This window comes from Helianthus annuus, chromosome 13, assembly GCF_002127325.2.
Source record: "Helianthus annuus cultivar XRQ/B chromosome 13, HanXRQr2.0-SUNRISE, whole genome shotgun sequence".
In the NCBI taxonomy this organism is placed as follows: domain Eukaryota; kingdom Viridiplantae; phylum Streptophyta; class Magnoliopsida; order Asterales; family Asteraceae; genus Helianthus; species Helianthus annuus.
The window spans coordinates 167,284,954-167,297,344 of record NC_035445.2 but is presented as its reverse complement, the minus strand read 5'-3'; the positions used below and the strand labels follow the sequence as shown (position 1 = coordinate 167,297,344).

The following is a 12,391-nucleotide window of genomic DNA, read 5'->3' as shown; positions in this document are numbered from 1 at the left end:
AACAGAGAATTTTCAATTTTAACTTGTGGGCCGAGCAACTAGGCTGTGGTTTTCTTCATTGGGCCCAAACCTAGTCATGGTTTCTTTGCTGATGGGCTTGAATCCATAACTAGGTTTGAGCCCAAATCCAGGAGATGTTTGGACTTTGGGGACTGCATAGGTTAATTTTCAATGTAAACTAATTAATAAATATGATTAACTTTCAATAATTAATGATTGTTGTATTGAAACAAGTAATTGATTTGTATGGGTATTAAATCAAATTATTCATTTTTTATTACATGATTTTTTTCTCACCATAAAACCTAACTAATTTAGTTAAATATTTTTCTTGTATTTATTTTCCAATTTAAAGTTATTATTTCAATAAAATAAACTTGTTAATGGTTTGAGTCAATAAGGGTCAAAACCAGCTTTGTTTCGAACTGGCTTTTTAGACGAAAACAAAAGTACTGTAGTTTCAAAATTGGGTTTTAACTAGTTTGGTTCTGGTTTGAGCATTCGATGTATATGTTCCCACACCGATTACAACTCATATGTTTGGGTCGATCAGAACCAATTTCAATATCGGTCCTGGTTTTCAAACCAGTTCAGGTTTAAGTCAACAAAAGTTAAAACCACTTTCTCTTGGAAGTGGTTTTTGAGGGGAAAAAGATTGCTTTCAAAAGTAGGTTTAATCAATTCGGCTTTGGTTTAACTGGTCTCAAAGTATAATATATTCCAAAACCGATTACAAACCACCTTTTCAGGCCAGTTTGAAACCAATTAGAAAGAAACGAGTTTTCAATCAGCTCCATGGACCCTAGTAATATTAAGTTGGGCTTAAGTGACTTTGTTTAACAAGTTGGACTTGGCCCAGCCTAATCATTAATGGCCTATTATGCGACTTAAACCAGTTAATCTTCTTCCTGCTTTGGAGATGAACGGAGTTCACTTCCGGCCATTGTCTCGTCGTCGCCGATTCATCCTGGTTATTGATTTGTGTCATTATACCTGTTGGCCAGTCTTAGAGCTGATGCTACCCCTAAATTATACAAACCCAACTCTGTTTATCATCTTCTTTTTCTTCATCTTTTCATGAAATCTCTTCCTCTCTCATGGGTGTCGGTTTCACGGATTGGTGGAGAAATAGCAGCTGTTGATTGAAACTAAATAGGTAGGGTTATGATTCACTGAAAGATTGGGAGGTTTGTGATGAGAATGAGAGGATGAAATTAGGGTTTAGAGAGTACAAGAGAAAGCATCCTCACACGCATCCTGTAAGTATCACCTCAATTCTACGAATTCCAATTGTGTTTATGTGTTTGATTTCTGTTTTAGATACAATTGGGTTTATGGGTTTGTTGATAATTGGAATTTCGATTAGGAATTTACTATATTTTGTGCCCTGATTATTATGATACTCTGTTTGCACTGTTCAATTTGAAGCTCAATTGATGATTGATGGGTTTGATTTGCTGATTAATACTTCAAATTTTATGAACACGTAATTGCTGGTTACTTTGGATTTAAACTAACTTATTGATGGGTTTGGTTTGCTGGTTATATGTCCCGCTTCACTAATAAAGTGTAAACTTTAAAGCCATATGCCCCTACATATATGTCTGATCAGTTTGAGATAGAAAAAGTGGAAAACAAACCAAATCGACCCATCTTGAGATTCATAAGTAAATGGGTTGAAATTGCCCTCCTTCATTCTCACAACGAAATTTTGTGTACAAGATCATATAATATGGTATCAAGGCAACACGCTTTTTTATGCAATTTTAGTTCTATTAGTTTCACTTCAACTTGAAATTCTTTCTTATATGACTAAACTGCTCTGCTGCCTATCAAAATATGTAAGGTCCGTTGGTAAAATGCTAAAAATGCTACCTTTACATGTAGATAGATAGATAGATATGGAGTAAGGACGAAAGCTGGTAAGAAGCAATCATCAGAAGATGCTGGTGTCAAAATTGCACATTCTGCAGGAGCTTCAATTCGACAGCACGATGAACTTGCCTTAAATAAGGTATATTTTAACATACATATTAATTCTTTTTTTTTTTATGAAAATCAAAATATATTCATGTCAATTCCAATTTTGGAAAATTGTTGTTTTGACTCTTATAGGCAAAGTGGGACAGGTAAAAGAGGTTCGTTCACCTCACTGAGCAGTGGGTACAGTTAGACTATGATTTGTAACGCCAGTATGTAGAGGTTACCTAATTTGATGTTGTTGTGGTCCTATCTGATTATATTAAACGGACATTTGAAATTTAGTGACGTTATATGACTGGGTTATTAAATTACTGTTCATTCTTATGCTGTCAGTTTACTGTTTGGTTGTTTCTGATGTTCTATCAAACTCTGCATTTTGATATAAGATTCTTGAACTCTGTTATGCATTTTGATCTAGCTCATTGTATGGTTTGGCATAAGATGGACACGTTTGTGTACCCGTTACGTGTATCCATGAGCGGGCCCACCTTATCAAGACTGTGTCACATGATACTTGTACTTTTTGTGTGTTATATATGCAGGCAACAACACCTACATTCAATCACAGTAAACTTGAATCACCGGAAGCTTGTAGGCTTTACGTCACAAACTTGATGCATAGTTACATCTTTAGGAGTAAATTACAAAAATCGTCCTTTATGTATGTCACTTATTGCAAACTGTGTCCTTTGTCTTCAATAATTATAGAAAACGTACTTATGTTTGCAAACCCTTGCAAGTTATGTTCTTTAGCCCTAACCCAGTTAATTTTTTGTGGTTAAATCTGACCAAATGGACCCCACATGAGGGTATTTTGGTCATTTTACTCTCATGTGAGGTACATCTGTTCAGATTTAACCACAAAAATACCCTCATGTGGGGTCCATTTGGTCAGATTTAAACACAAAAATTAATTGAGTTAGGGCTAAAGGACATAACTTGCAAGGGTTTGCAAACATCGAGTACGTTTTCTGTAATTATTGAAGACAAAGGACACAGTTTGCAATAAGTGACATACATAAAGGACGATTTTTGTAATTTACTCTTTATAGAATTTTCCCAAGTTTTTGAAGAAGCTGATAACTCTATGAAGGTGATTATTAGCACTTGTTTTGTTCTGAAGCAAACATATCTCATGCATTCACATTTTGTAAGAATGTCATGATTACCTGGCTATGCAACATGTTTATGGCTAGAGATTAGCATATCAGCACTCTGGATTTTGGAAGGTGAGTGCACCGTTTAGATCGGCCTTGTGAAAGTTATGTTTTCACGTGTCTAATTACTCTCTTATATTCACAGGTCATATCGTTCCCCGTTGATGCAGTGACAGATACATATGGAACATTTCTACCTGATGGAACAGCTTTACAGTTTCAGCAGATTCTGAGCTTAAGTGTTTTAGAGGTGCCAAAATGGTTTGGTTGGACGGCTTGAAAGTTGAATAACAGGTCAAAATAAGTAAACTTTGTACTGGTCAAACATGTCGTGTGTGTATTGGGTTGACCCAAAAATACTTTATGTCAAAACATTTTAAATATGTTTATAAACGATTAGTGTTCTTTTCAAGTCTCAAACCTGATTACAAAATCTATATTAGTTGGATAGACAACTTTTTTGACCCGTTCCAGCCATTTTCAATTTAATTACCCATTTGACCTTTTCGAAAATAAACATAGCCCCAGTCTACATGCTCTTAAGTAGTGCATTGGAATTGTCATCTCTACCTTAACCCATCAAATTCTAATCTTGGTTTGTTACCACCAATTTTTTTTATTAAAAGATTCTCATGTCAATCATACCATTTTGCATGATCCAGGATTTCTGAATCACCTCTTGCGACACAAGCAGTCCAGGTGGTGACAGCTACGGTGCCGCATCCCAAAGCCAGTACGCCAAAGGAGATGTTCTTACCAGAGCCTAGAAAAGACGCAATATCTTCATGCAGCTTTAAATGAACAGTTCCAATGGTATGCCATCTCAGATATCGCAATCTCTCATACTTTGTCTTAACCGGACCTTTGACTAATCAAAATGGTTAGTTGGTTACTTAGGCTAAATGTTGTGGTCATGACGCTCATGACCACCATGACCCTCCACATAGGCGTCATATCACCCACCTCTAATCCACCATCCAAAACCACTACCCTAAGGGTGTAGTCATGACCCAAACCACTATCCCCTTTATTATACTAATATATTTTTGTTATTAAATGGAGGGTGTCTCTCATGGAGCATAGACCGAACAAGTTACTATAGGACTGGTTTAGTTACCATTCGACCTGGTCTCATTTGATTTAAGTGCATTTAACCGGCCGTCTCCGTTGGTTTTTACACACTATTTTTCACCCTCTTCAGCAGTCAAATTACCAAATTACACTCAGTTTGGAGTAACAACCACTTTTTACTTTTATTAACTTAAGGGTTCCTATGTAAGTTCTAACAACAAAGTTGATTAACCCAACTTAGTTAACAATTATCCCTACTTTATTATCATAAGATGATATATCATGAAGTGAAATCGTGTTGAATTTTAACAATTTAGGTCGCCAAATATTATTAGTGACCGATCATCAAATATAACCTAATAATGCGAGACTAAAAAAAGTTCTATATTTTGTATGATAATATTAAAATAGATATATGCATTATATATATGTATAAAAAAAGAATAGTAAAAGAGTACTAAATTTAGTTACCCTAGTATTCTATTATCTAGTAAGACTATCATCATTATCATTGGTGACGTTCTCCCAACCTAAGTTGCCCAAATAATTAACAAAAGAGTTAAATGCCGAATAGTCCCTGTGGTTTGTTATTTTTTCACCTTTAGTCCCTAACTTTTTAAAATCACAGCTATAGTCCTCAACTTTTTCAATTTCGTTCCCGGATAGTCCCTAGCGTGGATGAGGATTAGTTTTTTCAGTTAAGTTGATGTGAAATGACCAAAATACCCTTATTATTAAAAACCCCAAAAGACATCTTCTTCACCAGCACTTCACTTTGCCATTAGTGCCACAACCACATGTATACGCTGTGTAATCATATACCCTTCATCTTCTTCATTCATCCTCCCCCAAATTGACATCTTCTTCTTCTTCTTCCTTACATCAACAACATCACCACCACATTCATTGTAGCAAATAGAATTCATCTCTTAATTTTGTAACTAAATTCATCCATAATTTCCTCAAACATTGATAGATAGATCTCCAATTGTCCGGCACTTTGTCGAACGGCAGCCCTAGAGCGATCGGGTACGATGAGTGGCCGGTGGCCTCGTTGTACAAGTACCCGTACGGCCAACACTTGTAAATTCTGGTGTTTAGGACTGTGAATTTCTCCTCTAACCTGCGTTTATCGAAGTCGTCGGTTTCAGCTACGGGTTCTGATGCCGGTGGTATGTCTTCTTTGGAGACATCAGTAGATTTTGCGGCGATTTGGAGCTTTGGATGTTTGTGTAAGGGGGAAAAGGTGAGGAGGAGTTTGAAAGGGAAGGTGAAATGAGGTTTTGATTTGAGAGAATGGGATTGGGAGGGCTGATTCAGGCGAAATGTCACCGATGCTGCTGAAGCCATTTTTGTTTTTAATATTATTATTATTATTTTTTTTAATACAATAAAATGTTACAATTAATTTATAAAAAATTCAGTTGGGTTGGGTTGGGTTGTGAATGTGTATTCAAAATTGACTTGGGTTGTGTATACGGAAGAAAGAAAAATTAGTTTTTTTTTTAATTAGAGATTGGATTAGGTTTAATGTGGATAGTCTAATGTTAGTTTGGGCTTAATTGACTTATATAACAAGCTGGACTCGACCCAACTTAACCAGCAATTTCCAATGTGACTTAAATCAGTTCCATTTTCTAAGGGCGGAGGTGAAGAATATTAGTCGAGACATGCGTGTAATACTTGTACGAAAGTGAAGAATATTAGTCGAGACCGACGTGTAATACTTGTAATTACAGTTTCCGTTCACTTCACCACCGCCACTTTTACTTCAACTCTGATTATCATCGATTTAATGTAAGTTCGCTTAACCTAACTTTTTAATTAAATGTCATTATGTTTTTTATTCTCCAAGTGTCACTGTTTTTGCTTTATGATTTTAGTTATTTATGATGACTATTCAATGAGTATGTGAATTGCTTAAGAATTTAATTAATTTAATATTTAATATAAATAAATACTATACTAAAATATTCATTATTGGAAAATCGGGGGTTTCCAAGTCCACGGCCAAGTACTTATTACTTCTTGGGTTGTAATTGCTATCTTATTAGGTTCAGCCGCTCTAGCCGTTCGGAACCCACAAACCATTCCGACCGGCGGTCAGAATTTCTTCGAATATGTTCTTGAATTTATTCGAGATGTGAGTAAAACTCAAATTGGAGAAGAATATGGTCCTTGGGTTCCTTTTATTGGAACTATGTTTCTATTTATTTTTGTTTCTAATTGGTCAGGCGCCCTTTTACCTTGGAAAATCATACAATTACCTCATGGGGAGTTAGCCGCACCCACGAATGATATAAATACTACCGTTGCTTTGGCTTTACTCACGTCAGTGGCATATTTCTATGCAGGTCTTACCAAAAAAGGATTGAGTTATTTCGGGAAATATATTCAACCAACTCCAATTCTTTTACCTATTAATAACTTAGAAGATTTCACAAAGCCCCTATCACTTAGTTTTCGACTTTTCGGAAATATATTAGCCGATGAAATAGTAGTTGTTGTTCTTGTATATGGTCATGACCCTCATGACCACCATGATCCTCCACATAGGTACCATGTCATCCGTTTTTAATTTACCATTTAAACCAATACCCTAAGGGTGTGGTCATGACCCAAACCACTATCCCCTTTATTTTTTTTAATTTATTTTTGTCTTAAAATTTTCAAATAGGAGGGTCTTGGCAATCCTGGTTTAATCCATGGGAACCACCATCAATCAAGGAGGGGGGGTGGTATACCATTTAATTAATGGTCCTATGTGGCAATAATGTTCCAATCCATGACCCCCACACCCCATTGCCTTAAAAAAACGATGACCATAAGTACAACCACAATACACGGAAATGTTCATGTAAAGTAACCGTTACATATAGAACACATATAGAGATTCATATATGCATAAGAATTAGACATTGGATGAACTTAAAGATTTGTGTAAAAGGAAGGAGAGGAGAGAGAGGTAACCTGGATTAATTAAGTTGCAAAAATAAAAGCACAGTCTTCAACAAACAGAAGCATATTAACATATTCATTCATAAATCAATGACCATAAATACAGCCACAATACACGGGAAAGCATGTGAATGTAAAGTAACCGTTTGGCAACTTGACATTAATTTAATCCATTAAGTATTATTAAAAGTGATAATTAAGACAGTGTCATGTGGCTTGCAGCTATAGTTTACAAAAGAAATGTTAAAAAATGTTCACCAAGCAAGAACATCGATAAAATCACTATAAGCATGAATAAAGTAGCAGGAATCAAAGCAAATATTCAAGTCTCACACTTTCATCCGTTGCAGAGTAAACCTCATTGTTATTAGGAAAATAATATATCTAATTTGTGTATTGAGAAAATGTGCATTAACCAATGTAAGTAAATATGTTACAGGTCCGTGTATCATACGGGTTGAATAAAGGTTTCTTATTCATATATTCGTAAAATCGTATAGATTAAACATTCATACTTTCTTCATGTTTATATGATATTTCTTTTGACCTAAACAAAAAAAAAACGATATATTAAATAATATATTTAAAAAGAACTATTTTAATGTTTTTCTTTGTATTATTTTTACCTTTAATCTTTTTATATGTTAAAAAAAGAACCATCAAATTAGGGGGGCTAAACGGGTTGGGTTCGTGGGTTCAACCCGACCCGAACCCTAAAATTTTAGATGAACCCGAACCCGACCCAAAAATCTTGTCATATATATGAACTCAAACACGACCCGATATTAGCGGGTTAACCCGAACACAACACGTTTAACCCGAATTTTCAAATTGTTTATTTTTTTGCAAATTAATATATTAGAGTTAAAAATTATTAAAAAACACAAATGTATATTTTGCTTTTTAATTATAAAACTTTATGTCAGTCTCTCTTTTTAAGTTATAATTATGCATACAATACACAACCAATTTAATTTATGTTATATAACATATTGTAAAAAATAATAAAACATGATATAAATGGGTTAAACGGGTCAACGGGACTGGGTTGACCCGAACCCGACCCATTTAACTAAACGGGTTCAACCTGAAACTAACTTGAACCCATTTAGACTAAAACTAAACCCGCGAATTTCGTGTTAGGTTCGTGTTGTGTTTTCAGGTCGTGTTAGAAATTCACACCCCTACATCAAAGATAGTATGTGAAAAATGTAAACTGATAAATAAACAAAGAAAAAAAATAAAAAAATAGTTGTTTTTCTGAACGGTTAATTTCATACTGAATGGTATAATAATGGAAGAGGACAACGCCCCGATGAAGTTTGATTAAATATAATTCCTTATCCCGATGCTTATATTATTATTGTATTATTATAATTCATCTTCTTCATTTTTTATCAACATGTGACGCTAGAAGCTTCCGGCGACCAGAAAATTCTTGTTTTCGTCGACCATATAACTTCCGTTCATCTTATATTCACCTACACGCTCAGGGGTATCCTAATACTTGCTTAGAAGTATCCCCAATAAATAAAACAAAGATTAAAAATAAATTTACACTAAGTCAAAAAAGTTGAGGGGTCACCTATGCAACACTCACCACCACATAGAACCGCCCCTGGTTCTAACCATACTAGAACTAGTAGTATACCCGTCTGATAGACTGGTTTTTTAGCGTCATAAAGACAAAAAAATTTTATTTACGTTTATATGTATAATATGAACTCACCACATGAGTTCACCTTAGACATGTATAATATGCCTAAAAACGAAAAAGCAAGATCGAAGACAATTTCAATAACTCAGTTTGCATTAAGTCTTTAAGTGGACTATGGACTTATAAAACATAAAAACATAGATAATCCGTTAAAGTAAAACAATAAGTAACAGTTATGCATGGGAGACAACCCCTAAAGTTGGACATGTGTAAATATGATTGAATATTTGATTTGTGTTTATGATTGAACATGCGTTTCGGCCCATTTTGACAAGTTTAAGCCCCGTTAACCTCATTTCAAGGCTCTAAAATGAAGTTAAAGTATAGGGAACTCAAAACATGCTCAAAAATATCTCGGATGTCGGTTCGTTTGGTCGTACGATCGCGGTGTTCGCTTAATTACGACGGAATGCGTATAAGCGCGAAAAACGATCCAAATTGCGCGACGAATGGATTTTTCTCATGCCAAACACTAAAACATAATATTTTTATGCTTATAAATTTTTGGATGTCCGGAAGATTCAGAACGTAAGTTATGCGCAAAAGTGCAAACTTATGCACTTTTTGACACTTTTAGTCCCTGAATGAGCATAAAGTTTATTTTAGCACACCAAACCCCTCAAAGCCTATTTATAAGCTATGTAAAGGATATTTAAGGTGTGTTTAACTTATGATCAAGTTCCGGAATGTTCGTTACAGTTCAGATTGGCATACTTTCGCAGTTTGTCAATTTTAGTCCCTGTAAGCGAATAAACTAGATTTTGCCATACCAAAGCCTTCAAAACTTATTTCTAAGTTATGTAAAGGTTATTTAAGGTATGTTAAGCATAAATTGATGTTCCGGAGTATTTGTCGCATTTAACTGATTACGTTTTCGTACCAGTTTGCATATAATTCTCTAGGAAGCGATATAGAGTTTGAAATCGAATAAAAGCCAAAACATGAAAAACATCAAACATGAATAAACAAACATTGGGATCAAATAACTTTATTTCATTTATAACCGAACAGTTTACAATGACTACAAGCACAAATGTCACATGTGGAACTTTTTTTTCATCAATATAATACAAGCCTTACCTTTAAAGAAAGGAAAAATAATTACCGAAGAAGATAACAGGTTTTATTATGCATGAAACAAACTCAATAACAATTATGCATCAAACAATCCCACAAACAAATAACAAACGCTAAAATAAAAATTACAAAACAATAAAAGGAAATGGTTCACCAAATTGTTTACAATTGTTTGTAAATTCAAGAAAATTTCTAGATGTCACTACCGTTGTCTTCGCCATCAGTACCGGTTTCGTTTCCTTCACCATTAGTACCGGTTTCATTTCCTTCGTCATACTCATACTGGTCATCGCACGCTTCAGGTTTTTGAAAAGTTTATGACCGGCGAGAATTTCAGGTTTTTGAAAACTTGATGTCCGACGAGATAATATTGATTGACGTGAATTGTAGATGATATTTATCAACGTGAATTGTGGATCAAAAATCATGAAGATATGGATGTTTGTTTAAAAGATTATGAAATATTATTTTGATTAATATAAAATATGTTAAGATTCTCTTTAATAAATAAAAAAAATTATGATTCTATAGTTGTCATTGTTGAAAGATTACGAAATTGTTTGTTGAGAAGATTACGATATTGTTGTAACTGATGATATGGTAGGCTTTTGAAATTAATATAATAATTAAAATTCAATATTTATATGAAGTTACAATCTTACCCTTGTCAAATGGATATGAAATCAATGGTTCAGATCATTTCACGCGGTTCACGCTAGAAAATCTGTTCACGTTTGAACCTGATCCTATATATATATATATATATATATATATATATATATATATATATATATATGAACTCAAACACGACCCGATATTAGCGGGTTAACCCGAACACAACACGTTCAACCCGAATTTTCAAATTGTTTATTTTTTTTTTTTTGCAAATTAATATATTTGAGTTAAAATTTTATTAAAAAATGCAAATGTATATTTTGCTTTTTAATTATAAAACTTTATGTCAGTCTCTCTTTTTAAGTTATAATTATGCATACAATACACAACCAAATTAATTTATGTTATATAACATATTGTAAAAAAATAATAAAACATGATATAAATGGGTTAAACGGGTCAACGGGACTGGGTTGACCCGAACCCGACCCATTTAGCTAAACGGGTTCACGGGTTCAACCTGAAACTAACTTGAACCCATTTAGAATAAAACTAAACCCGCGAATTTCGTGTTAGGTTCGTGTTGTGTTTTCAGACCGTGTTAGAAATTCACACCCCTACATCAAAGATAGTAGGTGAAAAATGTAAACTCATAAATAAACAAAGAAAAAAAATAAAAAAAATAGTTGTTTTTTTGAACGGTTAATTGCATACTGAATGGTATAATAATGGAAGAGGACATCGCCCCCAATGAAGTTTGATTAAATATAATTCCTTATCCCGATGCTTATATTATTATAATTCATCTTCTTCATTTTTTATCAACATGTGACGCTCGAAGCTTCCGGCGACCAGAAAATTCTTGTTTTCGTCGACCATATAACTTCCGTTCATCTTATATTCGCCTACACGCTCAGGGGTATTCTAGTATTTGCTTAGAAGTATCCCCAATAAATAAAACAGAGATTAAAAATAAATTTACACTTCGTCAAAAAAGTTGAGGGGTCTCCCAACCCCTCACCTCCACATAGAACCGCCCCTGGTTCTAACCATACTAGAACTAGTAGTATACCCGTCCGATAGACTGGTTTTTTAGCGTCATAAAGACAAAAAAATTTTATTTACGTTTATATGTATAATATGAACTCACCACATGAGTTCACCTTAGACATGTATAATATGCCTAAAAAAGAAAAAGCAAGATCGAAGACAATTTCAATAACTCAGTTTGCATTGAGTCTTTAAGTGGACTATGGACTTATAAAACATAAAAACATAGATAATCCGGTGAAGTAAAACACTAAGTAACAGTTATGCATGGGAGACAACCCCTAAATTTTGACATGTGTAAATATGATTGAATATTTGATTTGTGTTTTTTAGTTTCTTTTTTTTTCAAAATAAAATTGTTTTCTTTTAAGTTTCCAATGCTATTCACATGATGTTTCTCAGTTCTTGCATTTGTTTTTGTTAATTGTGAATCATTCAACCTAGCTGCGTTTGGGTCATGATGATCCATAAAAGTGTATGTGCGTTTTACTTGCATTCATTTTTATAAATCTAAATTTTGTATTTTAATAATGGTGTAGTTTGTGATTAAACCGAAAAGGTTGACCCAACCAAATTAGATATTTTTTAGAACCGACCTGGTTTGACCTTTACCTATTTTTGTCAAAAACCAGTTTCAACCTGTTACTTGTCCGACCTGACCGATCCGCTTTGCAAGGTATTAAAAAGCATCATCTTAAGTGGAATTGTGGCGTGGAAGCCTCTACACGGGGGTGTGTGGGCCAGGGAAATCTTCACCAGCATG

General features: G+C 34.1%; 1 protein-coding gene and 1 long non-coding RNA gene across 2 annotated transcripts; both read left to right on the top strand.

Annotated features, from left to right (window-relative positions):
* Positions 1-3,007: 3,007 nt before the first annotated feature.
* On the top strand, positions 3,008-3,552 carry LOC110900328. Its single transcript, XR_002570918.2, has 2 exons — positions 3,008-3,212; positions 3,286-3,552. It is a non-coding gene; the product is annotated as an uncharacterized LOC110900328 (long non-coding RNA).
* A 2,631-nt stretch (positions 3,553-6,183) lies between these two features.
* On the top strand, positions 6,184-6,789 carry LOC118485932 (ATP synthase subunit a, chloroplastic-like; the record flags this gene model as incomplete). Its single annotated transcript, XM_035982465.1, has 1 exon — positions 6,184-6,789. A coding segment is annotated over one exon (606 nt), but the record flags the coding sequence as incomplete, so codon positions are not given.
* Between the last annotated feature and the right edge of the window lie 5,602 nt (positions 6,790-12,391).